The sequence below is a fragment of the Erinaceus europaeus genome, chromosome 12 (assembly GCF_950295315.1).
Source record: "Erinaceus europaeus chromosome 12, mEriEur2.1, whole genome shotgun sequence".
Classification (NCBI taxonomy): Eukaryota; Metazoa; Chordata; class Mammalia; order Eulipotyphla; family Erinaceidae; genus Erinaceus; species Erinaceus europaeus.
In genome coordinates, this window is record NC_080173.1 from 40063349 (window position 1) to 40090036 (window position 26688).

Sequence of the window (26688 nt, forward strand, 5' to 3'; positions counted from 1 at the left end):
TACTAGCACCTAAACTTTTCTCTCGGGATCCCATTCCCTCTGCTCCTACAATCTTTACTGATGGCGGAAAAAGGGGAGCTGCTGCCCTTATATATTACCCAGACAAACAATCTCCTAAACCTCTCTTTACTGAGCTTCCTGATAATTCCCCTCAGTACAAAGAACTTTATGCTGTTTTTCTTGCACTAAAAGCTGTACCAGAATCCTTCAACCTTTTTTCTGACAGTGTGTATACTGTTAACTTACTTCCATGGCTTGCTCGTTCGTATGTGAAAATTGATGACAACCCACTTTCCCCTCTCTTGATTCAAATCGCCTCTATGCTCTGTTCTCGAACCCAACCACTGTATATTCAACACCTTCGCTCCCACAGCCCTCTTCCTGGTTCCCTGTCTGAAGGGAATGCCGCAGTTGACTGCCTTGCCTCCACAGGAACTTTCCCAGTCTCTGTCTCTGATCCTGCTAATTTTCACTCTCTAACCCATGTTAATCTTAAAGGCCTTCAAGCTCAATTCCCTGATGTTCCTGTATCACAGTTAAAACATATCCTCGCTACATGCTCTTCTTGTGCAAGTCTCATAAAGACACCTGCTATCCAGACCCTTGGGGTTAATCCCCGAGGTTTAAAAGCTAATGCTATTTGGCAAATTGATGTCACCCACATACCAAACTTTGGCAAACAAAAATATGTGTTTGTCTCAATTGATACCTTTTCTAAATTTATGTGGGCTACAGCTCAGACAGGAGAAAGTGCTAAAAAGCTTGTAAGCCATATGCTCTCTTGTTTTGCCGTTATGGGGGTCCCATTATTTTTGAAAACAGACAATGCACCTATGTTTACAAGTAAACAATTTAAAGATTTTTGTTCCCTCTGGAATATTACTCATACCACGGGCATTCCCTACAATCCACAGGGACAAGGCATTGTCGAGAGGGCCCATCAAACTCTGAAGGCTCAACTAAATAAAGATAAAGGAGGAACATATCCCCCAAATATCCAGCTAGCAAAAGCCTTAACTACGTTAAATCTCTTTAATATTTACAATAACTCAGCCTTACCCCCTATTATTCTTCACTGGCAAACACCATCTACCCTCCCATCTATTAAGGTCAAATGGAGAGACCCACTCGATAAAGTTTGGAAAGGGCCTGACCCATTATTGACCATGGGAAGGGGTTTCGCATGCATTTTCCCTCAAAATTTCTCTAAACCTGTCTGGGTTCCTGCCCGCCATGTCCGACAATACCCGCAGGATGGCGCTGTTATTCCTGAAGAACAAGAAATAACACAAGAGGACCAGATGCAGGATACATCCCAGGATCCATAATATGGCATGGCAGAACCTACAAAAGTTGGCTCACAGAGCCCTCTCTCCTACCCCTTCCCTGAATGTCTTATGTTATGAATGGCCAGTTGTGTTTTGTGAGTGAGTGTGCTGAATGACCAAACATTTTTTGTGTGACCCATCTGCTCAGAAGTACTCTAAATGTTAAAACCATTGTTACTAACATGCATTAACTCTCTAAGTAACCTGAGTCTGCTTATAGTCCAAAGTCAATTATAGTAAACCTCTAACTTGTTACAAGTTTTATTGTTTTTCACAAGTAAGTGATTACAGCTATCAAGCCTTCATATGAGGAATCATTTGTTCATACGGTAAGGTATTAAACTGTAAGAAGTTCCTCCATATCCAACCTATGTGAATTAGCAACATTCACATATTCTTGTAAACTTAACTGGTGTATCTTGTCTTGCCACCATAGGCCTGCCTTTGTCAGCCAACAATTTAAAGATGTTTCTCTTTATAACATCACCCATGCCACGGACATCCTTTACTACCCCCAAAGACAAATGGCTGTTCCCCTGGACATCACATTCACTGACTGCTTCCCTTAGACTTGAGATATGCTCCTACCTCTTCATATCAATGGATACATTCCCCCTTCCTTACCTGTATACCCTTAGTTGTGGGACCCTAGCTTGTTTTACTTCTTCTGCTCACAATAGGTCCTATAATTCTTTTTTTTTTCAACATTTTAAATTTATTTATTAATGAGAAAGAGAGAAAGAACCAGACTCACTCTGGTACATGTGCTGCCAGGGATCGAACTCAGGACCTCATGCTTAAGAGTCCAAGGCTTTAGTCACTGCATCACCTCCCGGACCACAGTCCTATAATTCTTAACAAGCTCATGGCCTTTTGCAGCAACAGATTGATGCCATAAAGATGCAACCTATACAAAGTCACTATCATAGGCTGGACATGGCAGAATATTGAGTTGCTGTGGAGGATTTGCCCCCCTCCATCAGAACGTCCACCATGTAGAGGGCTGGCTAGCCAATGACGGGTAAGAGGAAACTAGCGCTATCCAGTCAACCTAAGACAGGGCATCTGGTACTACTGGGCAAAAATGACCAGGTGTTCCAATGACGGGTAAGACGGAAGGCTGATCCCCAACCTAAGACAGGCACAGTCCACCCTGCCACAAAACAAAGTCCGCCAAACATCAAAACATGATATAAGACAGGGGGACATGTGGGGAGCCACATGTGCCCTCAAGGTTGCTATTGGCATGGCCATAGAGTTTATGTTAAAAGATAGTTCCTGGGAATCGGGTGGTGGCGCAGCGAGTTTAGCAAGAACTGGCTTGAGGATCCCAGTTTGAGCCCCCGGCTCCTCACCTGCAGGGGAATCACTTCACAGGCGGTGAAGCAGGTCTACAGGTATCTTTATCTCCCTCTGTCTTTCCCTCCTCTCTCCATTTCTCTCTGTTCTATCCAACAACCACAATATTAGCAATAACAACAATATAATTACAACAAGAACAACTAGGGCAACAAAGGCAAGATACAAGATACAAAAAAAAAAAAAAAAAAGGGATAAGATAGTTCCCGCTTCCCTACACCTTAGAGTCTTTTTCCCCATGAATCACCCAGGACCCTCCAGATAAACGGCTGACTACCATGACAAATAATATAAAATGTAATCATAAATGAATAGGAAAGATACATCCCCCAATACTCAGTTGGTCAAGGCACCAAACCTCTTCTTCTATAAAGCATTCAAATCAGATTCCCTGCTAACCACGAGAAGCAGATTGTTTGTGTTTCTTTACAGGAATCCCGGAAAAACCATCTGAACCCCTGCACACCCTGATGTCACTCACTAGATGGCACAACTACCGTGGCACACCCCCCGAAACCCTAGATGTCACTCAACGCGATCTGAAGAATCTGATTCGCAGACTCCAAGGACAGAACCTTTTTACTGCCTGTCTGCCTTTCCTGCTTTTGCTTTGACCTGTCATGTTTTGGCGGTTCCAGCTCACAATCTACAGAAAAGCAGAATTCCAGAGGCTGACCTTCCTCATGCAGCATTTCATCCCCTGCCATTTCTCCCCCTAGTCGCCTACTTTGGACTGAGACTTCTATCGGACTTGCTGGTATACCCTTTGGACACTTTAGACAATTTTACAGCAGCTTCCTTCCCTTCACGTTGCTGGTTTTTCATAGACTGACCCTGAGTAATTCATAGACTTTACAGACTGTTGCCTTGAGGACTATACAATGCCAAATAGCCCCTCTGTTTGGTGGGTCATGCCTCCCGCCTCCCCCTCATTATGTACCCTTGCCCCTTTCCCCACCCAAACAGGGAATGCTCCTTTACACACCAATCCCTCCCTTCACACCACACTGACTTTTACTTCTCCCCTTCGTGTCCCTTCCTATTTTGTTATGTCATTTAGGCTTATGTCCAAAAGGTTTCTGCCCCATGATAGTCTTTTATAGACTTTGTACATCTTATGCAATTACTAGATAGAAAGATAGAAAAGATGTAGAGATACTGTGAAGAGATGGTTGAGCAGGCTGCGCTTAAACCTATGAGATGAGTCTCTCCAGGTAAGTCTCTCTCTCTGAAGAGGGGTTGAGCACAGGAGGACATTTAAATCTCACAAGGTTGGCAGCCATTTAAGCCTTCCCTCCTCCACAGAAAGTCCTACATCTTCCCACCTGAGCATGGCATTCCTCTAAAACATTTAAGCATGCTCCATTTTTCTTTACTGTGTCCATTTAGATATAAAGGGATAGGAGGAGATGTTGCTGAGGACTTATTCTGATGCAGTCTCCGCCCCCAGGTTTTTCTATGCTCCGCTAAATCCTAGAGTGCCCCCTTTCAACCAATCCTGGCTCCGCCCCCAGGTTTTTCTATGCTCCGCTAAATCCTAGAGTGCCCCCTTTCAACCAATCCTGGCCCTACACGGCACCCCTGGTTGTCGCCCAATAAAAAGCCCCCTCACCCCTCCCCTCGCTCTCTCTGGGCTCTCGGCTCTCCCTCTCTGAGGTCTCACTCCCTGCTCTCCCCCCGTGGTCGGCCATTGCTGGCTGGCTCCACGTGGTCTGAACCAAACCTCCCCCCCCATCCTATAATAAAGATCTGTGTACCCCTTTGCTCTGGATGTCCGCTCTCTTCTCTGTGGTGCAGCCCGACACCAGACCACCTCAACAACACCCTCCTTTCTCCATTTCTCTCTGTCCTATCCAACAACGACAACAACAATAATAACTACAACAATAAAACAAGGGCAACAAAAGGGAATAAATAAATAAAATAAATATATATATTTTTTAAAAAGTGACCATTGAGAGCAGTGGGTTCATAATGCAGGCACCAAACATAAGCCCCCACTCCAAAAAAAGAGAGAGAGAGAGCTTACTTTAAGAAAGAGCTCATGGAAGTGGGGGCGGAACGGAAGAAAGAGCTCATGTGCTAAAGGGTAACATTTGTATTTGTGAAGCTGGGTTCAATACCTAGCACCACATGGAACCTAATGGTGTCTTAGTCCCTTATTATAGTTCTCTGCTATAAGGAAAAGTACTTCTGTATGTATTCTTCCAAACACCTAATACAGTCTAGCATGAGAATATTATTAGACAAATCCCAATTGAGCACAAAGGATCTGACCGACCAATGTTATGAGTAAAGCAGGTTTAGAAATGGTTGCAGCCAAAAGGAGTGTAAGGAGACAACAATGGTTAAATGTCATGTGGGATCCTAGAACACATAAAGTACACCTGAGTACATAGTAAGAACCTACTTATATCTTATATATTTATTTTTTAATTTTTTTATTATCTTTATTTATTGGATAGACAGCCAGAAATTTAGAGTAGGGGAGACAGAAAGACACCTGCAGCCCTGCTTCACCACTCGCAAAGCCTTCCCCCTGCAGGTGGGGACCAGGGGCTTGAACCTGGGTCCTTGCGTACTGTAACATGTGTGCTGAACCAGGTGCACCACCACCTGGCCCCTCTTATATATTTATTTTTTACCAGAGCATAGCTCAGCTCTGGTTTATGGTAGTGTTGGGGATTGAACCTGGGACTTCTGGTGCCTAAGGCATGAAAGGTTCCCCCATTTATTACTTATTTTTTTATTGAGAGGGTTAATAATTTACAGTGCAGTCATTAATATATGAGCACATTTCCTTATGCACCAGGACCCCACAGTTCTCTTCTACCTGTCCCTCCCCCTCCTCCAAAAGTCCTTTGCTTTGATACAATACACCAAACATTTTATATCAAGACTGTTACTACAAAAACCAACCACAATGGCTAGGTGGGTGGTGGCACATCTGGTTAAGCATACATTTTGCAATGTGCAAGGACCAAAGTTCAAGTCCCCGCCCCCCACCTGCAGGAGAAAGCTTCATGAAAAGTGAGAGTGCTGCAGTGTGTGTCTATCTCCTCCATCCTTCTCAATTTCCTTCTGTCTCTATCCAAAATAAATAATAAAATATTGTGGTCCAGGAGATGGCTCAGTGGATAAAGAATTGGACTCTTGAGCATGAGGTCCCAAGTTCAATCCCCGGCAGCACATGTACCAGAGTGATTTCACTCTCTTCTCTTCCTATCTTTCTCATTAATATTTAAAAAATAAAATATTAAAAAAGAAAGAAAACTGAGCACCTGAGCAGGGCTAGATAGCATAATGGTTATGCAAACAGACTTTCATGCGTTCAATCCCCTGTACCACCATAAGCCAGAGCTAAGCAGTGCTCTGGTAAAGAGGGAAGAAAAAAAAAAGGGGGGGGGGGTCCAGGTGGTAGCGCAGCGGGTTAAGTGCACATGGCACAAAGTGCACAGACCGGCGTAAAGAACCCAGTTTGAGCCCCTGGCTCCCCACGTGCAGAAGGGTTGCTTAACAAGCAGTGAAGCAGGTCTGCAGGTGTCTATCTTTCTCTCCCCACTCTCTCGATTTCTCTCTGTCCTATCCAGCAATAGCGGTAACAATAGTAACAACAACGATAAACAATGAGGGCAACAAAAGGAAAAAGTAGCCTCCAGAAGTAGTGGATTTGTGATGCAGGCACCAAGCCCCAGCAATAACCCTGGAGACAAGAATTAATACGTAAATAAATAAATAAATAAAATTTTTAAAAAAGGAAGGAAAACTGAGCACCTGCTTCTACTAAGCCCTTAGCTCCTTTAGTTAACAAAGTACAAAACTAAACTAATGAAAAGACAAAAAACTTTCTTGTCACAGAATTCAAATTGAAAAGATAACTTAGTATCTTTTCCTCTCCTAGGTTCTAGGCATTATCCTGCAAAACCACCAATACTGAGAACAGAGTTCTAATGTGACCCAGAGCTACCTCTTCCAGCCAAGCCTCCAGAAGCCATACACCAGGGCACTTACTTCCTGAGGATGATGACTGCTCTCCTTTCCTTGATGTCCTGAGGCCGTATGCAGTGAGTGATTTCATCAGCTGCATATCCACTGAAAATAAACACACAGCATGTGAGCAGAAGAGCAGACAATCAAAATTCATGTGGGAGGGGAGTAGGAGACAATATGGTTCAGGTCTACCCTGGAATCTACATGGGTGGTCTGAGAGGTTAACACAACATCTAGGGCACTGAGACTTGGAGTTCAATGCTGGGCAGTGCATATGCCAGAGTGATGCTTTTTTTTTTCTTTCCTTTATCCCCTTTTTCATGTTAACAAATAACTTTTTGTTTTTATTTAGAGAGATACAGGGAAGGAAGGAGATTACAGTGCTGAAGCTTCTTCCAGTGCAGTAGATGCTGGGCTGGAACTTGGATCATACAAATGCCAAAGCAGCGCACTATCCAACTCAGCTATTTTGACTGCCCAACAAATAAATCCTTTTAAGAAATCTATATGGTGGGTTGGCCATGGCACATATGGTTGAATGCATATGTTACCATGTACAAGGACCCAGCTTCAAGTCCGTGGTCCTTAACCAGGGAAGCTTCAGAAGCGATGTAGCAGTATTGCAGGTCTCTCTCTTCCATTCTATCCCTTTCACCTCTCAATTTCTCTGTTCTATCAAATAAGTTAACTAAATTAAAATCTACAGGTTGGGGAGACAGCATAATGGCTATAGAAAAGACTTTGATGTCTGAGGCTCTATGGTTCCAAATTCAGTCCCCACCACCATTATAAGCCAGAGCTGAGTAGTGCTTTGCTCTCTATCTCGCTATCTCTCATGGAAATAAATACTCAAGTATGGAGGTAGACAGCATTAACAGTTAAGCAAAAGACTTTCTTTTCTTTTTCTTTTTTGGTTTCTTTTATATATTTATTTATTTTCCCTTTTGTTGCCATTGTTGTTTTTTATTGTTGTAGTTGTTGTTATTGCTGTCGTCACTGTTAGATAGGACAGAGAGAAATGGAGAGAGGAGGGCAAGACAGAGAGGAAAGAAAGACACCTGCAGACCTGCTTCACCACCTGTGAAGCAACTCCCCTGCAGGTGGGGAGCCAGAGGCTAGAACTGGGATCCTTATTCCAGCCCTTGCACTTTTGCGCCACGTGCGCTTAACCTGCAGCGCTACTGCCCGACTCCCAGCAAAAGACTTTCATGCTTGAGGCTCCATAGTCCCAGGTTCAATCCCCCGTACCACCATAAGCCACAGTTGAGCAGTGCTCTGGTAAAAATATTTTAAAATACTTGATACTTAAATATATAGTAATATAGAGACAGGGATGAGAAACTAGAGCATCACTCTGGCATATGTGATTCCAGGGATTAAACTTGGGACCTAATGGACACAAGTCCAGCCATTGTGCCACCTCCTGGACCACAATACTTAAAATCTACATGGGATGTGGTCCGGGAGGTGGCACAACAGCGCACCTGGTTGAGCAACATGTTACAGTGTGAAAGGACCTGGGTTCGAGTCCCTGGCCCCCACCTGCAGGGGAAAAGCTTTGCGAGTGGTGAAGCAGGGCTGCACATGGCTCTCCATCTCCTCCTTTCCTCTCGATTTCTGGCTGTTTTTTTTTTTTAATATTTTATTTATTTATTAATGAGAAAGACAGGAGAGAGAGAAAAAGCCAGACATCATTCTGGTACATGTGCTGCCGGATATTGAACTTAGGACCTCATGGTTGAGTGTCTAGTTCCTTAAGCACTGCGTCACATCCCAGACCACTACTTAGATGTTTTGGGGGCAGTTACTATCTCTGAATTAAAACACACACACAAAAAAACAAAGCAGGGATTACAAACACAAATGCTTAACTAGATTCCTTTTTTTAATCTTTGCAAATTAGCCTCGTGGAATGAAGCCTCAAAAAACTGACTCAAGACTCATAATTGTTCCTCTCCTCGAAAATCTTTAGTAAAAGGCGAAAGATTTATGCGATCTGAAAAGAAACCAGAGTATGATTTCTGTCTATTTCTATCCAATAAATAAATAAAAAAGAAAGTTATTAAAAAAAAAAAGTGTTAGACTCTCAAGCGTGAGGGCCTGAGTTCAATCCCGGCAGCAGATGTACCAAAGTGATGTCTGGTTCTTTCTCTCTAGCCTCCTGTCTTTCTCATGAATAAAGAAATAAACTCTTAAAAAAAAAAAAAAGCAAGCTTAAAAAAAAGTGTTAGACTCTCAAGCGTGAGGGCCTGAGTTCAATCCCCAGTGGCACATGTACCAGAGTGATAGGGTTATATCTAGGACTCAGTGCCTGCACTAGGAATCCACTTCTCCTGGAGGCTATTTCTTCCCCTTTTGTTGGCCTTGTTGCTTATACTTGTTATTATTGCTGTCATTGTTGGATAGGACAGAGAGAAATGAAGAGAGGAGGGCAAGATAGAGAAGGGGAGAGAAAGATAGATATCTGCAAGGCCTGCTTCACTGCTTGTGAAGTGACCTCCTGCAGGTGGGGAGCCAGGGGCTCGAACTGGGATCCTTACACTGGTCTTTGTACTTGGTGCCATGTGCGCTCAACCCACTGCACTACCACCCGGCCCCCATCATGAACTTTTTGAAACTGTTTGGGAGTTAGGCGGTAGTGCAGTGGATTAAGCACACCTGACACAAAGCCCAAAGACTGGCATGAGGATCCCGGTTAGAGCCCCTGGCTCCCACCTGCAGGGGAGTTGCTTCACAGGTGGTGAAGTAGGTCTGCAAGTGTCTATCTTTCTTTCCCCTTCTGTCTTGCCCTCCTCTCTTCATTTCTCTTTGTCGTATCTAATAAGAATGGTATCAACAACAAAAATAATAACAACTACAACGACAATAAAAAAACAAGGGCGGGCAGGGGTAGACAGCATAATGGTCATGTAAAGAGACTCTCATGCCTGAGGCTCCAAAGTACCAGGTTCAATCCCCTGCACCACCATAAACCAGAGCTGAACAGTGCTCTGGTAAAAAAAAAAAAAAAAAAAAAAGGCAACAAAAGGGGAAAAATATATATGTATATATATAAAATAAAAATAAAATAAAGAACTGTTTACAATGAAGGTTGGTAGATGACTGTATTCTTCACTGTTCATCCCCCACCCCCAACAGTCCTTTCAGTTTTACAGAAGTATACTTCAAGTTTCTAAGTACAACTTCCTAAGTGTGCTAATAGAATGACATGTTCTTAAGTACTGTGGATTTCACAAATTTTTACAAATCAGAGTTAAACTTCTATATGACATGTTACATGCCTAGCACACACTGAAGGCCTAGGATGGGCTCCTCAAATTGGCCAAGTTATCTGGGGAATAAAGGGCAGAAGAGAACTTTTGGGTCCTTGAAATTGAAATTATACTCATGTCAATGACCACACTGTAAAGCATTAACCTCCTCAATAAAAGATTATATATGCCAAGTTATCCTAAATGCTAGCAAGAACTAGAGGTAAGTGCAAATAAAAATAAAAACCCTGAGAGGGAAGCATTTTTATTTGGAAATGTTATTTGAGGACATGCTGTGGCTACAGAAACTTTATTTTAGAACTTTGTTCTTGGGAGCCAGGCAGCAGCACACCTGGTTGAATACGTACATTATGGTGAGTAAGGGCCTATGTTCAAGCTCCCGGTCCCCAACTGCAGAGGAAAACTTTAGAATGATGAGCCAGTGTTGCAGATATTTCTTTCTCCTTCTCTGTATCCCCTTCCCTCTCAATCTCTCTCTATCCTATATTAAAATCGCACACACACACATACACACACGCGCGCGCACGCACGCTCCCAGACCTTAGTTTTTTTAAAAAAATATTTATTTATTCCCTTTTGTTGCCCTTGTTTTATTGTTGTAGTTATTATTGTTGTTGATGTTGTCGTTGTTGGATAGGACAGAGAGAAATGGAGAGACGAGGGGAAGACAGAGAGAGGGAGAGAAAGATAGACACCTACAGACCTGCTTCACCGCTTGTGAAGCGACTCCTCTGCAGGTGGGGAGCCAGGGGCTCGAACTGGGATCCTTATGCTGGTCCTTGCGCTTTGCGCCACGTGCGCTTAACCTGCTGTGCTACCGCCCAACTCCCCAGACCTTAGTTTTGTCTGTGAACACTATGGGAGAGTATGGACAAATGTCTATAGTCAATTTAATAATTCACTGAGGGCTATTGACTGTTTAAAAAAAAAAAACAAGAAACACTGATGAGATGGCTCAGCAGGTAAAGTACATGCCTTACTATGTGTGAGGCCCTGGGTTAGATTTCTAACACAAAAAAAATTTCATGGATGATCAAATAAGTGTATTGGTGCCTCTTAAAAATACAGAATAGGCAGGAGTTGGGTGGTAGCGTAGCGGGTTAAGCGCAGGTGGCACAAAGCACAAGGATCCTGGTTCGAACCCCCAGCTCCCCAACTGCAGGGAGAGTCTTCACAAGCGGTCAAGCAGGTCTGCAGGTGTCTTATCTTTCTCTCCCCCATCTTCTCTCCTCTCTCCAATTCTCTCTCTCCTATTAAACAATGATGATATCAATAACAACAACAACTACAACACTAAAACAACAAGGAATAAATAGTAAAAAAAAAATTAAAAAATTAAATTAAAAAATACAGAATAGGCAACAAGGGCAACAAAAGGGAAAAAAAAAAAAAAAAACAGAATAGGGGCCAGGTGGTGATGCACCTGGTTAAACACACAAGCTACAGTGCACAAGGGCCCAAGTTCAAGCCCCTGGTCCCCACCTGCAGGGGGAAGGCTTCACAGGTAGTGAAGCAGGGCTGCAGGTATTTCTCTTTCTTCTCTCCCTATCTCCCCTATCTCAATTTCTGTCTCTATACAATAATAAATTAAAAACTATTTTTTAAGATTTTATTTATTAATGAGAAAGATAGGAGAAGAGAAAGAACCAGACATCACTCTGGTATATGTGCTGCTGGGGATTGAACTCAGGACCTCATGCTTGAGAGTCCAATGCTTTATCCACTGAGCCACCTCCTGGACCACATAAAAAAAATTTTTTTTTTAAAGATTTTATTTATTTTATTAATGAGAAAGATAGGAGGAGAGAAAGAGCCAGACATCACTCTGGTACTTGTGCTGCTGGGGATTGAACTCAGGACCTCATGCCTGAGAGTCTAGTTCCTTAACCACTGTGCCACCTCCGGACCACATAAAAATATTTTTTTAAAAATACAGAATAAAGGGTGGGATTAGACAGCATAATGGTTATGCAAAGAGACTCTCATTCCTGAGGCTCCAAAGTCCCAGGTTCAATCATCCACACTACCGGAAGCCAGAGCTGAGTAGTGCTCTGGTCAAAAACAAACAAACAAAAACAGAATAAAAATTAGGTTAGAGAGGTCAGTAAAGCATGTTACAAAGTGCAAGAACTCAGGTTCAAGCCTACAGTCCCAACCTGCAGTCCCAGGGAAAGCTACACAAGCGTTGAAGCAGTGTTGCTGGTGTCTCTTGCCCTCTCTATCTCAACCCCCCTCCCCACCATCTTGATTCGTCTCTATCCAATAAATGAAGTATTTTAGAAATCGGATTAGAGAGGTGGTATAGCACAAGGTTCTAGATCCATTCCTATGCACAGCATGAAAAGTTGTAAAAGGTGGCTAGGAGGGTAAGGGAGATAGCATAAAGGTTATGCAAACAGCCTTTCATGCCTGAGGCACCTAGGTTCAATCCCCTGCACCACTATAAACCACTATAAAACCCTCCTCAATCGCTATCGAACATGGCCGGTGCGCCGCTATGTTCCATCGCTGGGGAGCCAGAGACGACCCGAACTGCCCCTGCGGCTACAGACAGACTATGACCCACATAGTCAACGACTGCCACCTCTCCAGATTCAAAGGAGGTCTCGAAACTTTACATCAGGCTCAACCTGACGCTGTTGACTGGCTACGGAAGAAGGGCAAACGCTAGAGGAAGACTATAAACCAGAGATAAGCAGTGAGTGCTCTGATAAAAAATAGAATAAAGAGAGCCAGGGAGACAGTGCATTCAGTACAACAGAATTTTGTGCTTGAGGTACTGGAGGGAGGTGTTAAATTCAATCCCCAGCACCACCATAAACCAGAGCTGCGGGGGGGGGGGGGGGGGGGGGTAATGTAGCGGGTTAAGCATACATGGCGCGAAGCGCAAGGTTCGCACCCCAGGCTCCCCACCTGCAGGAGTCGCTTCACAGACGGTGAAGCAGGTCTGCAGGTGTCTATTTTTCTCTCCTCGTCTCCCCCCTCTCGATTTCTCTCTGTCCTATCCAACAATGAATGACACCATCATCATCAACAACAAGGCTACAATAACAAGGGCAACAAAAGGGGAACAACAACAACAACAACAATAAAAAGGCCTCCAAGAGCAGTAGATTCATGGTGCAGGCATTGAATCCCAGAAATAACCCTGGAGACAGAAACAAAAACAAACAAAAAACAAACCAGAGCTGCACAGTGCTCTGGTGGAAAAACAAAAACCCCCAAACAAATTAACCACACTGGGAAGTGGCTAAGAGAAGATAGCCTTGCATATCTGAAGGCCCCCAGGCTTAATCCCTGACACAGCCTATGGTGCTCTGGTCATCCTGCCCCATTAGATAGACATTTTAAATAATTATGCACTATTACTAGTATGTTAAAGAACTTGAGAATTACTAGAGCAGACTATGAGCACTGAACAAAGAACCTTTTCTCAGCCCATAATTATAAATGCCCCATAGAGATCAAGAAGTTGAAGAAACCAAGGTTTGAACCCAAGTTTTCTTACCTATAAGCTTTATGATCTTTGGTTTAAAGTCACTTGGATGTGGCACAGTATATAAAGTGCTGGACTCTCAGGGTGGGTGGTGGTGCACCTGGCTAAGCGTACATGTTACTACAATATGCAAGGATCTGGGTTCAAGACCCTGGTCCCCACTTGCAGGAGGAAAACTTTGCAAGTGGTAAAGCAGTGTTGTAGGTGTCACTCTCCCTATCTTCCCTTTCCCCTCAATTTCTGGCTGTCTCTATTCAATAAACAAAGATAATAATAAAAAAAATTAAAGAAAAAGTGCTAGACTCGAGTATGAGATCCTGAATTTGATTTCCAGCAATGTATGTGCCAGAATGATTCTGCTTCTCTTTCTTCCTCGCCTTTCTCATTAAATAAATCTATTATTTAACATATAAAATAATAAAGTTACTTAAGTGCACGTGGCGTGAAGTGCAAGGACTGCGTGTAAGGATCCCGGTTCAAGCTCCTGGCTCTCCACCTGCAGGGGAGTCGCTTCACAGGTGGTGAAGCAGGTCTTTCTCTCACCCTCTCTGTCTTCCATTTTTCTCTGTCCTATCCAACAACGACGATATCAACAACAGCAGCAATAATAACTACAACGACAATAAAAAACAAAAAGGGCAACAATAGGGAAAATAAAAAAATAATTAATTAAAAAAATAATAAAGTTACTTGGTGGGCCTAAACTTCAGTTTCTTGACTGATAATAGGAACAGCAGTAGAGTCTAGGGTATTCACTCTTTTTTTTTTGGGGGGGGGTTCATTATAAGACACTGCATCTTTCCTTCCAGATGTATTTACTTATTTTTTACCAGACTACTGTTCAGCTCTGGCTTATGGTAGTGCAGGGAACTGAACTTGGGACTTGGGTTCCTCAGGCATGAAAGTCTTTCTACAAAACCATTATGCTACTTTCTCCACCATACTTCCAGAATCTTAAAATTTATAACATATAAATAATAAATGGATAGAGACAGAGAGAAATTGAGAAGGGAGCTGGAGGTAGAGATGTGGGTGGTGGCGCACCTGGCTGAGTGCACGTTACATTGCACCTCGGTACCTACCTGCAGGAAAGCTTCATGAGTAGTGAAAGCTTCACGAGTAGTGAAGCAGTTCTGCAGATGTCTCTCTCCATCTCTATCTCCCCTACTCCTCTCAATTTCTGGCTGTCTCTATCCAATAAATAAATGAAGATGATAAAAATATTTAGAAAGGAGAGAGACAAGAGGCACCTGCAGACTTGCTTTTCCACTTGTGGAGCTTCCCCCCTACAGGTGGGGGACCAGGGGCTTGAACCTGGGTCCTTATACACTGTAATGTGAGCACTTAACCAGATGCATAACCACCTGACCCCTAAGATTTGTAACTTCTAAAAGGATAACATTATCTCCCTCTATATGGGTAACATTGCTAACATGGTTGATACACCTAAGGGCCAAGGGGCAGCAAATTACAGGGCTGTTTTAAGAATCTAGGTAGCACAGGATGTCTGACACTCTACTCCCATTTAGTGAACACGTGACACAGCCAGAAAGCCCTAGACCATCCCTGAGCAGTCTTGTTTTCAGCACTTGCCAACTACGCAGGATCTACCAGTAGTAAAGGTCTCCAAGGTCTCCATGGCCAGAAGCTCTAGGTTTCATCCTATGCTCTTGTCACTACTACACACTGGAGGAAAATAGGTCTGGGTGGTGAGGCAGTTCCATATACAGACACAGGACCAATAGTTAAGTCCAATTTCCCAATAGCACTCTAGAGCACACACTAAAAGTACTGGCTACAGGCAACTTTCCCTACTGTTAACAAATGTTATCAATCTGTTTGACTTGGCTGCAGGTAATACCAAAGGCCCTGACCTCCCATCTCCAATAAGAAATTGTTACCCTTCATGCAGTTTTGGAACAAATCCGTGTGTTAAGCAAATCCTAAGCAGCCCCCACCTTCACCTCCATTTTCTCTAGAATGAAGAACAAACGGGGGTTGGGTGGTGGCACACTGGGTAGGCTTCCACCACTGAATTCTGTCTTCAGAATAACTACTAAGCAGGAATGCAAGGACCTATAAAGATGACTCTGAAACTCACTGCACATCAAGAATTCATTAAGAACTGATGCAGGCGGTTCCAGCCCCCGGTTCCCCACCTGACGGGGAGTCACTCCTCAGGTGGTGAAGCAGGTCTGCAGATGTCTATCTTTCTCTCACCTTCTCTGTCTTCCCCTCCTCTCTCCATTTCTCTCTGTCCTAACAACGACAACATCAATAACAACAATAATAACAACAATAAAACACAACAAGGGCGGCTGTGGGAATGTTACAATTCAAATGCGGGCGGGTGGCAGGATGCCCTGCAGTTGCCGTGGCGTTGTTCCCTCAGCGCAGCTGTGATGGCCTCGCAGAACCGCCTCCGAGTCACCGCCTCCCGCAAAGCAGCAGAGCCCAGCAGGGGCGCCAGCGAGGCCCCGTGGGCAAGAGGCTACAGCAGGAACTGATGAATCTCATGATGTCTGGTGACAAAGGAATTTCTGCTTTCCCTGAGTCAGACAACCTTTTCAAATGGGTGGGGACCATCCATGGAGCCGCAGGCACGGTATATGAGGACCTGAGGTATAAGCTCTCCCTGGAGTTCCCCAGTGGCTACCCCTACAACGCACCCACTGTGAAGTTCCTCACACCCTGCTACCACCCCAACGTGGACATCCAGGGCAACATCTGCCTGGACATCTTGAAAGACAAGTGGTCTGCCCTGTATGATGTCAGGACTATCCTGCTCTCCATCCAGAGCCTTCTAGGAGAACCCAGTATCGACAGCCCTTTGAACACACATGCTGCTGAGCTCTGGAAAAATCCCACAGCCTTTAAGAAGTACCTGCAAGAAACCTACTCAAAGCAGGTCGCCAGTCAAGAACCCTAACCTGCACTGTCCAACCTTTAACCTTGTATTGTCTTTTTTTTTTTCCCCTTGGATGGTGTCTTTTTTTATTTGTGTCTGTATAGGACTCTGTCTTTAACTGTGGCTTGTGTGTTTGTGTGTGTGTGTGTAGGTGTGTGTATTCTCTTGTTAAGCCCTTGCGATAAATATATTAAATAAATTTGAGGTGTTTTGTAAAAACAAACAAAAAAACAAGGGCAACAAAAGGGAAAATAATAATAATAAAAAAAAAACTGATCCAGGAGTCGGGGGGTAGCCCAGCGGGTTAAGCGCAGGTGGCACAAAGCACAAGGACCAGCATAAGAATCCCGGTTCAAGCCCCTGACTCCCCACCTGCAGGGGAGTTGCTTCACAGGTAGTGAAGCAGGTCTGCAGGTGCCTTTCTCTCCCCATCTTCCCCTCCTCTCTCCATTTCTCTCTGTCCTATCCAACAATAGTAACATCAATAAGAACAACAATAACAACAATAAAACAACAAGAAGAACAAAAGGGAATAAATATTTTTAAAAAAAAACTGATCTAGGGAGTCGGACGGTAGCACAGTGGGCTAAGCACATGTGATGCAAAGTGCAAGGACCGGAGTAAGGATCCTGGTTCAAGCCCCCGGGTCACCACCTGTAGGGGAGTCGCTTCATAGGCGGTGAAGCAGGTCTGCAAGTGTCTATCTTTCTCTCCCCCTGCCTTCCCCTCCTCTCTATTTCTCTCTATCCTATCTAACGACAACATCAATAACAACAATTACAACAACAATAAAAAAACAATGGCAAAGGGGAGTTGGGCGGTAGTGCAGTGGGTTAAGCACACGTGGCACAAAGCACAAGGATTGCCATAAGGATCCCGGTTCAAGCCCCTGGCTCCCCACCTGCAGGGGAGTCGCTTCACAGGCGGTGAAGCAGATCTGCAAGTGTCTTTCTCTCCTCCTCTCTGTCTTCCCCTCCTCTCTCCATTTCTCTCTGTCCTAACAAGACATCAATAATAACAACAATAATAACTACAACAACAATAAAAAAACAAGGGCAACAGAAGGGAAAAATAAATAAATAAATAAATATAACAATGGCAACAAAAGGGAAAACTAAAAAAAACAGAACTGATCTTCTCAAACTTTCTGACAACTGTAACCCAACCTTCTAAACCCCTCCTCAGTTTCAAGCTCCTCTGGGAGCAGAGACTCAAAGTCCTGACCAACGATAACTTTTTTTTTTAATTTATTTATTCCCTTTTGTTGCCCTTGTTTTTTTTTTTAATTTTTTTGTTGCATTATCTTTATTTATTTATTGGATAGAGACAGCCAGAAATTGAGAGGGAAGGGAGTGATAGAGACACCTGCAGCACTGCTTCAACACTTGCAAAGCTTTCCCCCTACAGGTGGGAACTGGGGGCTCGAACCTGGGTCCCTGAGCACTGTAACATGTGCCCTCAACCAGGTGCGCCACCACCCAGCCCCGCCCTTGTTTTATTGTTGTAGTTATTGTTGCCATCATTGTTGGATAGGACAGAGAGAAATGGAGAGAGGAGGGGAAGACAAGAGAGGGGGAGAGAAAGACAGACAACTGCAGACCGCCTGTGAAATGACTCCCCTGGTAGGTGGGGAGCCAGGGGCATGAATGGGGATTCTTACAGAGGTCCTTGCGCTTTGCGCCACCTGCGCTTAACCCGCTGCGCTACCGCCCGACTCCCTAGGCCCTAATTTCTATGGCTCACCTGCAGCTTCCTGTGCTGGTTGTACCTATGCCTTCCTGTCCAGCCAACATCCATCCCCTGGCAGAGCACTCCTCCTAAGAATGCACAGCCCTGGCTTCCTCTTGAGGTTCCACCGCTAGTTGTGGATTCATAAAACTATACACAAGAAACACAGCCTAGGACCTATCTATCCTACTTTCTCAACTATTTTAAACCAGAAAGCAAAATGTTGCTTTCTATCAGATGAACAAGATCAGACCTTACCCCAGAACTGACAGACATGTCCACTAGACCAAATATCAACTATTAACAGGAAATCAGACTCTGGTGGCCCATGACTGGAAGATCAAGTCATTTTTCAGATAAGTGGCTAAAAGCCTCTGTCTCTGGCCTAGGGGCCACCATAACCAGACAATGCAGCTGTACCAGGAAGTAAGCAATTAACATTGAGGTAAGTAGTCTAATTAATCCCACTGAAATCTATTTTAATCTGCCCATTCATTGAGAGAAGGAAACCAGTATGAATAAGAAATGAGAGATATTCTCCTTAAGAGAACAGCATTAAGATGGGAACCATCCAGGCCCAACAAAGGAAGGCCATGAAAAACACAACTGCAAATAGTGTCAGGAAAAAAGTTTGGAGTTCTTTTTTTTTTTTTTTTTACCAGAGCACTGGGGATTAAACCTGGGACTTTGAAGCCTCAGGCATGAATCTCTTTGAATTACTATTATACTATCTAGCCCTGTCTTTCATAAACAGCTGTGAGACTTTTCTCTAAATGCTCACATTTGAAAAATGCTGGGTCAGTAGTTTTCCACACACTAATATCCACACTGACAACTATTTAGATACAAAACTGGGGCCGGGTGGTGGCACACCTGGTTGAACATACATTACAGTGTGCAAGGACCCATGTTCAAGCCCACAGTCCCCATCTGCTTCACAAGTAGTCAAACAGTGCTGCAGGTGTCTCTCTGTCTCTCTCCCTATCTCCTCCTTCCCTCTCAATTTCTAGCTGTGTCTATCAAATAAAGGTAACAAAAAAATTTTTTTAAATACAAAAAACTATCTTCCTGTTTGGCTTTGGATGGTACAGACAACATTCTGTGACCAGCTTCTGCAGTCTGAATCAGATAGGATTTATTAGAACTCCTCCCACCTTTAGGGACCACTCTCCTTATCAGGTCTTTGGTTCATCTTTGGGCTGGAAATGTGCTAGTAGTGAAGGAAAGCAGCAGCTCTTACTATTGATAGTTGGGAGAAGCACCCAAGGGGCATTTGGAGAAGCACAACTACCAGGCAGGTGCACCTCTCCTCCCCACCCGCTAGACTATGTAAACTTAAGAATGTTAGATGAGCTTGTGCTACAACTAGGAAGGATGTGTCCAAGGGGACAGTCGGTTAATTGTCAGAAACTATTTTGGCTGTCACAGAAGGCACTACCAGCATCTAGTGGGCATGCTGGTAAACACTCCCAACTACTGACAGCCCCACACAACAAAAAATAGTGCTGCTGAGGAGCTCTGTCCCAGAGATCCATTGAAGCATGCCTCATGTCCAGGTGGGATCTAAGGACTGATAAGGAATTCCACCTGACCCAAGTCAACATTCTGATCGGTGCTATGCCTTGCTAGTACTATTAAAGTCCTGTGCATTCAAACTTGCCTTCTTTGTTTAGCTAATACCTAGTCACCCTTCAGGTTCCACTTTACTTCTTCCCCCAAATTTTACTCAGGAAAAGACTAAGATATCCACCTCCTCCAACACCCCCCACCCCCAGTCTTATAAAACAATGAAAAAAAAAAAAGAAAGGAAAGGTCCTGGGCCAGGAGCTAGCCCCTCCAGCAGAGTACAATTTGTCATGCATAAAGACCCCAGTGCCACATGGGAACACCACACAAAGGAGAAGCTTCACAAGTGGTGGAGCTGTGTGGCCATGGTGTGTCACCTGTTTCTCTTCCTTCCAGTTTCTGTGATTAAAAAGAGAGGGAAAAGTGCAGGGAGCAGTGGAATTGCACAAGTGCAAAGCCCTACTGGCCAGAGAACAGGGAAGTCTCCCCTCAAATGTCCTCTTGCAATGTCTTCCTGGGCTCTCAATGTTGGTTTGTGGCCTTTCTACATGACTGAGCTTCAGCCATGTTTTAGACTCCACTAAGTAGTCCTCAGCCTCATCTCCAACTGAAGAACAGGCTTTTTTTTTTTTGCCTCCGGAGTTATTGCTGGGGCTCAGTGCCTGCACCAAGAATCCACTGCTCCTGGAGGCCATTTTTTTCTCCTTTTGTTGCTCTTGTTTTATTGTTGTTGTAGTTATTATTGTTATTGATGTCATTGTTGGATAGGACAGAGAGAAATGGAGAAAGGAGGGGAAGAGAGAGAGAGGGAGAGAAAGATAAGACACCTACAGACCTCCTTCACCGCCTATGAAGTGACCTCCCTGCAGGTGAGGAGATGGGGGCTTGAACCAGGATCCTTATGCTGGTCCTTGCGCTTCACACCATGTGAGCTTAACCTGCTGCACTACGGCCTGGCCCCCAAGAGCAGGCTTTTAAATAGCTGTTTATGAAAGCAAGTGTCTATCCTGTGCCAGGACCTATGTCAAGACTGAAATCACCACAGGCAATTTTAGTAGATTTTGGAAGTTGTCATGGCCCTCACTTTACAGATGGGAAAGCTAGATCAGAGAAGTGCTCACAAGATCCCACAGCCGATAAGAGGATCCCAAGCCTAGGGCAGCACTTTCCCTGACTGAGCAGCTTAACCTCAGCTGAGCCTCCCACACTAACTCCACGGCCACGTCAGAATTCAGGAGGGGCTGAAGGGGCAGAGAAGCTTCACAGCTTTGCCATTCTAAGAAAAAGATGAAGAGAATTTTCCTGATGATGCAATCCTGTTGTTGATTACTAGCAGAATTTGAACCTTCTGCTCTTCCATAAAGGGGTGTGCATGTACTGTGGCCAGTGGGATGCCTCTTTTGAACTTGAAATTACACACCAACCACTGATAGACCTTGACAATAACCCTGAGGGCCTGTGACTGTGAAAGATTAATATCTCAGGAGACCAAATGTCCCTAGAGTGAGGTCCCTTTAGCATCAAATTCTTTAGTTAACTTGCCTCAAACAGCAAACCCTGGCAATTTCATCTTAAAGATAAAAAGCCTGGGGAGTCGGGCGGTAGTGCAGCAGGTTAAGCGCATGTGGTGCAAGGACCGACGAAACGTAAGGATCCCAGTTCGAGCCCCTGGCTCTCCACCTGCAGGGGAGTCACAAGCGGTGAAGCAGGTCTGCAGGTATCTTTCTCTCCCCCCCCATGCCCATCTTCCCCTCCTCTCTCCATTTCTCTGTCCTATCCAACAACAAAGACAACAATAATAACAACAATAAAACAAGGGCAACAAAAAGGAATAAGTAAATAAATATAAAAAAAAAAGAAGGTCCTCTAAGTTTCAACTACATACAGAAGACAAAGAACAGTTTTTGATGCCAGTCTTCCCAAAATTTTCCCAAGGTGTCTGGACACACACAGTAGTTGCATCCTGAGGAAGGCAGCCTCAGCAGTTCAACTCAAAGGAGACTGCTGATCTGCCTCCTAATGAAAGGGCCCTGGGGGCTGTGCTTTCCCTGTGGCTGGTACAAAGGCTCACAGCTAACTCTGAGACCAGGCCCTGTGCTGGAGTTCTGTGGCCCACCTAGCTGCTCTGACAGCTGCAGTTTCTAGCTCTCAGGAGGTCAGAGCCTCCTGTGGGACTCTGCTAATGATTAGTTTCAGGGCCCATGGAGGTAGGTCCCAGTAACTCTAGTTTGTGTAAATACAAAAATGTTTCAGCAGATAACTTCTGGGGACAGGGGCAAGGCACTGAGCTAATTCTAAGAACCTGAGACCCTAAATGCGCCAGGAGCCCAAGTTCTGCAGCTGACAGAACTAAAATGTCAAATAGCAGGTAAAGAAACCAGTTTTTGCTTTAGTTGGGTCAAGGATGGCTAAGGCACTGCTACAAATGGCGAAGGAGCGGGGAAAAAGCACTAAAGTTAGTGCTGGGATGGGGTTTAAGAGCTGTCTACACCGTTACTTACTCAACCACTAATCCACCCGCTCAGCTCCGGAGAACTCACTCTCCCTCTCGGGAACTGTGAATAGTGTAGCAACTGATCATTCTCAAAGGACCTTTGCCTGCACCACTTTTCTGTTAAGGAACCCATGCGTGACCATCTCTCCGTTAAGGAACGCGGAGCAGCGCGCAGTATAACCACGACGACAAGGAAAACCTAATTTGAACATGGAGACCTGGCAATGGAAAAGTGACTTGCTAGAACTACAAAAGGAGAGACTTAGAAGGTCCTAGGCTTTTCAGAAAAATGCCTTCTTGTTCATCCTCAGCCAAATCCGTGAACGAAGGCGTCAATGCAGCCTCGGGGGCACAGACACCTGCGCTTTCTAGTCCCGCTGCACCGGCCTCCCGCCGCCGCCCCCCAGCACGCGCGTCCCTGGAAGATGCCAAAGGCGCCGGCTGGCTCCCAGCGGCCGCAGCCTCACAGGTGCGTTACCTGAGCACAGTCACGCTGCCCCTGCGCACTGGCAGGGACAGCACGGGCTCCGACACCCGAATGGGCTTGAACTGGAACTTGCAGCCGAAGCAGAGTGCCGAGTCGCTGAAGAAAGACACAGAGACTATGGGGCGCTCGAAGATGTGGATGGGATCCACGTGGGACACGATGCAGCCGCCGGGCTGGTAGTCGTTGATAACCGCGCTGTTGACGAATCCCTCAGGGATGACACGGTGCTCCACCAGCTTCTGGATCACCAGTTGGTGCACCCAGTCAGGGATCTCGTCCACGTCGCCCGGCGGGTAGAGGCGCTCCTGGCCGGGCCCGCGCTTCTGCAGCTGCGCGCCGTACGTGTAGCCCTCGCCGAAGAAGTACTTGTTGCGCAGCGGGGCGCGGTCCACCGTGTGCTCGTTGTACAGCCCCTTCTCGGCGCGGGACACCACCTCGTCGATGCGGGCCTCGATCGCGGCGCACTCGTCCTGGCTGAAGAGGCGCACCTGGCGGATGCCGCTCTTCACCCTGCGCGCCTCCTCCTCCCGCTGCAGCTGCTGCTCCTCGTAGTCGCTACGCTCGGGGTCCGAGTCGTCCGGGTACTTGCGCTTCACTCCGGGCCCCGAGTACGGCTCTGCTGCGGCTGCGGCGGCGGCGGCGGCGGCCACGGCTGCGGCTGCTGCGGCGGCGGCCTCCCGGCTGCCCGCCTTGTAGTTGTCCCGGGACGTCATGGACTTGAGCTTCTCGCGCAGGTCCGTGTAGCCGCTGGCGGCCGCCATGGCCCGCGCCGCTGCTCTAGGCTCCGCCGGGGCGGCCGGACATGGCTTTCGGGGCGCGCCGGGACCCCGCGGGGAAAACGGGCGTCAGCGCCCGGCCCCCATGCGGGGCCAAGCGGCGGGTCAGGCCTGCGGGCTACGCGGCCGCCGGATGGCCTCCGCCTCCTCCTTGTCCCGCGGCACAGGGGCACCGACCGCTCCTCATGCCGCGGGGGGCCGCTGTAGAGCCCCCGCCCGACTCCCAGCCAGCGCTCCAGACGCCCAGCCCGGCCCGGCCCGCACTTTAAAGCGCAGCTCGCGACGTCACGGGCCGTCCGACGTCCGCCAGCGCGGTTCCTCAGCGGGCCTCTCGGCGCGCACGCGCACTGTAGCCGGCGCCCGCGGCCCAGAGCCCAGCGGGCATGCGCGGGCCAGCAAGCCGGGACAACCGAGGGATAAGCGCAGGCGCAGACAGGGCGGCGTGGCGTCCGCCGCCCCTCCCCCACGCTCTGAAGAGTTTTGAGGGAGAACCTTCAGTCAGGGACCTGCCTCAGTGGCGCACTGCCTCAGCGACCGAAGCGCTCCCTTCACAGGGCCGCGCTCCCGATGTCAGAGCTGTCGCTGGGCTGCGTCACAACATCAGTGTCCACAAACGCCTCGGAGTCCAACGCGTAATCGCTAAGGAACCGCCAAACGTAGCGGCCCCGTCACCGCCCCTTGGCGCTTCCGCTTTTCTCATTGGGCGACCCGCCCCGCGCTGCGCTCTCGGAAGGTGATTGGTAGCCGCGCCTGTCAATCAGGCGGTCGCCTAGGCTATTGTGTTCGTCACTTTAACAGCAGCGAGGAGTGCGGGAAGGACCCTTGAGGGGTGAATGGGCGGCTAAGGAAGTGCCTGAGTATCGCCCGGGCCGGAGCAGCGTCCGCCTACACTCCGGGGAGCCCGCACAGACTGTTGGCTGCGGAGCTGAAAGAGAGCGACGGCCTCGGCTCTAGTCAGAGGCCGAGCCGGGCGCACTGTTGGGGCGCCCCGCGGGAACGGGAACAGACGCTCCCCGAGTCACGTCCCGGGCAGCGGGAGCGCGCAGCGGCGGGGGCGCGAGGGGTTCGGCGGGGTTGCGGCGGGGTTGCGGCGGGGGGCGGGCCACCTTCACCACCTGACACTCGGCTGGGGAACTCGGCGACTCGGAGTGCGGGGTCCCTGGGAAGCGGCGCCGCAGAGCCCCTCCCCTCCCACCCTCTGTTCACCTCTGCTCACCTCTTCCTAGCAGCCCGCCCAGACTGTCGTTAAATGAAACGTAGCTTCTTGGGGGCCCGGCCGCCGCGCCTCCCCCGACCTTGGGGCAAAACACCGGCTCTCCGACACACCGGGACTTCAGTCTCTCGCCAGCTTTGCTGATGGAGGCGCGGAGGACTGGACCTGGGACCCCGGGGCCTTAGGTGTGACGGTCTGTTACTAAGACTGCTGTGCTGTTTGCCCCATCCTGACCTCCCAGGGGGCTGTGTGCCTTCCCCTCTGGACCTTCCTGCTTGTGGGCGTGGGCATGGGGTTGGATCCACAGTGCGGAGGCCTGGGGACGAACGTCATGAAACAGCGGACCCAAGTCTGGGCCTCAGCCGCGCCTGCAAAGTGAGGGGCCTGCCGTCTCTGCTGAGCGGTGACCCTGTGTTCCCGTTCAGCAAGGCCAGGCTGGTGGGCCACCCTCCAGAGAAGTAGTTGCAAGGCCCCTGAGACAGCACAGTAATCATGCAAAAAGATTCCTGGCTGAGGCTCTGAGGTCCCAGGTTCAATCCTCAGCACCACCATAACCCAGAGCTAAGCAGTGCCTTGGGGAAGAAAAATTAAAAAAAAAAAAAAAAAAAAAGCAGCAGACACCAATGCAGTGTTAGTGCCTGTAGTCAATTTGGCCCTTCATCTGTCACCCGAAGCAGGATGCTGCTGGAGGTGGGCAGGCAACTGCAGCCAACGAGAAAATAGGTGAGAACAGTACACACACCTCCCATCTGCATAATGGGCAATTTGAGGGTTCTGTGGGTTCAGAAGTCCAGAGGACAGGGACATACTGATCAGGAGCTGGACAGGTGACACTGAAGGAGGAGCAGAGCTTGAGAGGACTCAGATGCATTTCATTCACCTGAGAATCTCGGGAGACTGCTGGGAAGAGGTGAGCCAAGCCTCTAGCCTGCCTGCCAATAGCTGTGCTCACACAACTGCCTCAGGTCAGCTCCCTGCGTCAACCTTCAGGGCTCCTCCCACAGGAAGCAGGAACCGCCCACCCAGTGACACCTGGAATCACCTCTCCAGGTCCCTGCGGCCCTCCTACCCAGATATCCCACTGGGACCAACGCACATTCGCGCTTCTCACCCCTTCTGGACCTCCTAAATCTCTCCCAAGCTAGCAGCTTCTTTGCACCTCTGTCCACTGGTGTCCAAGCCACAGGTTCTCCCATCCACAGCAGCCTCCCCTCTGGACAACCACCCCCCACTCCAACTGTTCTGTGGTCAGAGTGCTCTTGAGAGTGAAACAGCCCATCAAAGCTAACATGCTCACTCTCAAGTTCTGTCTCTGGGAACAACCACCTCTCAATAATGTCTACCTTGGGGCTCCACACATGCTGTTCTTTTTATCTAGAATGCTGTTCCCTCCTCTCCCCACCTGCAACTTGCAAGGTCTTGTACTGGTCTCTAGCAGTACTAACCCAGAGCATCTCCCTACATTTGCAGTGGGTGCTTAATAAGTATTGAGTGAATATATCAGTCTTGACACCATGAATCAATTATGCCCAACTACCTCTCCCAACATCCTACTCCTAAGCCCAGCACTCCCACCCCAAATTACAACATCACTTTCCCTCATGTTAGTTCATTGATTTATTTTTTCATTAATCTGACAGGCATTTTTTAAAGGATTTATTTATTTATGAGAGAAAGCAGAGAACCAGAGCATCAGTCTGGCACATTGATGCCAGAAATCAAACTCAGGACCTCCTGCTTGAGAGTCCAGTGCTTTTTTTTTTTAAGACTTTTTTTTTAATATTTTATTTTATTTATTTATTCCCTTTTGTTGCCCTTGTTGTTTTATTGTTGTAGTTATTATTGTTGTCCTAGTTGTTGGATAGGACAGAGAGAAATGGAGAGAGGTGGGGAAGACAGAGAGGGGGAGAGAAAGATAGACACCTGCAGACCTACTTCACTGCTTGTGAAGGGACTCCCCTGCAGGTGGGGAGTCAGGGCTCGAACCGGGATCCTCATGCCGGTCCTGTGCTTTGCGCCACCTGCGCTTAACCTGTAGTGCTACAGCCTGACTCCCAAGACTTGTTTTTTT

The 26688-nt window shown here is 47.0% G+C and overlaps 1 protein-coding gene, 1 non-coding gene and 1 pseudogene across 3 annotated transcripts in view; 1 reads left to right on the forward strand and 2 right to left on the reverse strand.

Moving 5' to 3' along the window:
* The window catches only part of ALKBH5 (alkB homolog 5, RNA demethylase), a 41111-nt gene extending 17034 nt beyond the window's left edge, over positions 1–24077 (reverse strand). The window contains exons 1-2 of one of the 2 annotated variants that reach the window (XM_007526194.3): positions 22620–24075; positions 6699–6779 (exon numbers count right to left, since the gene is read on the reverse strand). In XM_007526194.3, coding sequence (XP_007526256.1) covers positions 6699–6779; positions 22620–23389 — 851 coding nt within the window. In that variant the 5' untranslated portion in view covers positions 23390–24075. Of the gene's footprint in view, positions 1–6698; positions 6780–22619 lie in introns of both variants that reach the window. The other variant, XM_016189611.2, reaches the window with a different exon arrangement.
* LOC132542201 (U5 spliceosomal RNA) lies at positions 8579–8693 on the reverse strand. The gene has a single exon (XR_009553308.1). It is a non-coding gene; the product is annotated as a U5 spliceosomal RNA (small nuclear RNA).
* Positions 15848–16553, forward strand: LOC103116324 (ubiquitin-conjugating enzyme E2 C-like; annotated as a pseudogene).
* Positions 24078–26688: the final 2611 nt, after the last annotated feature.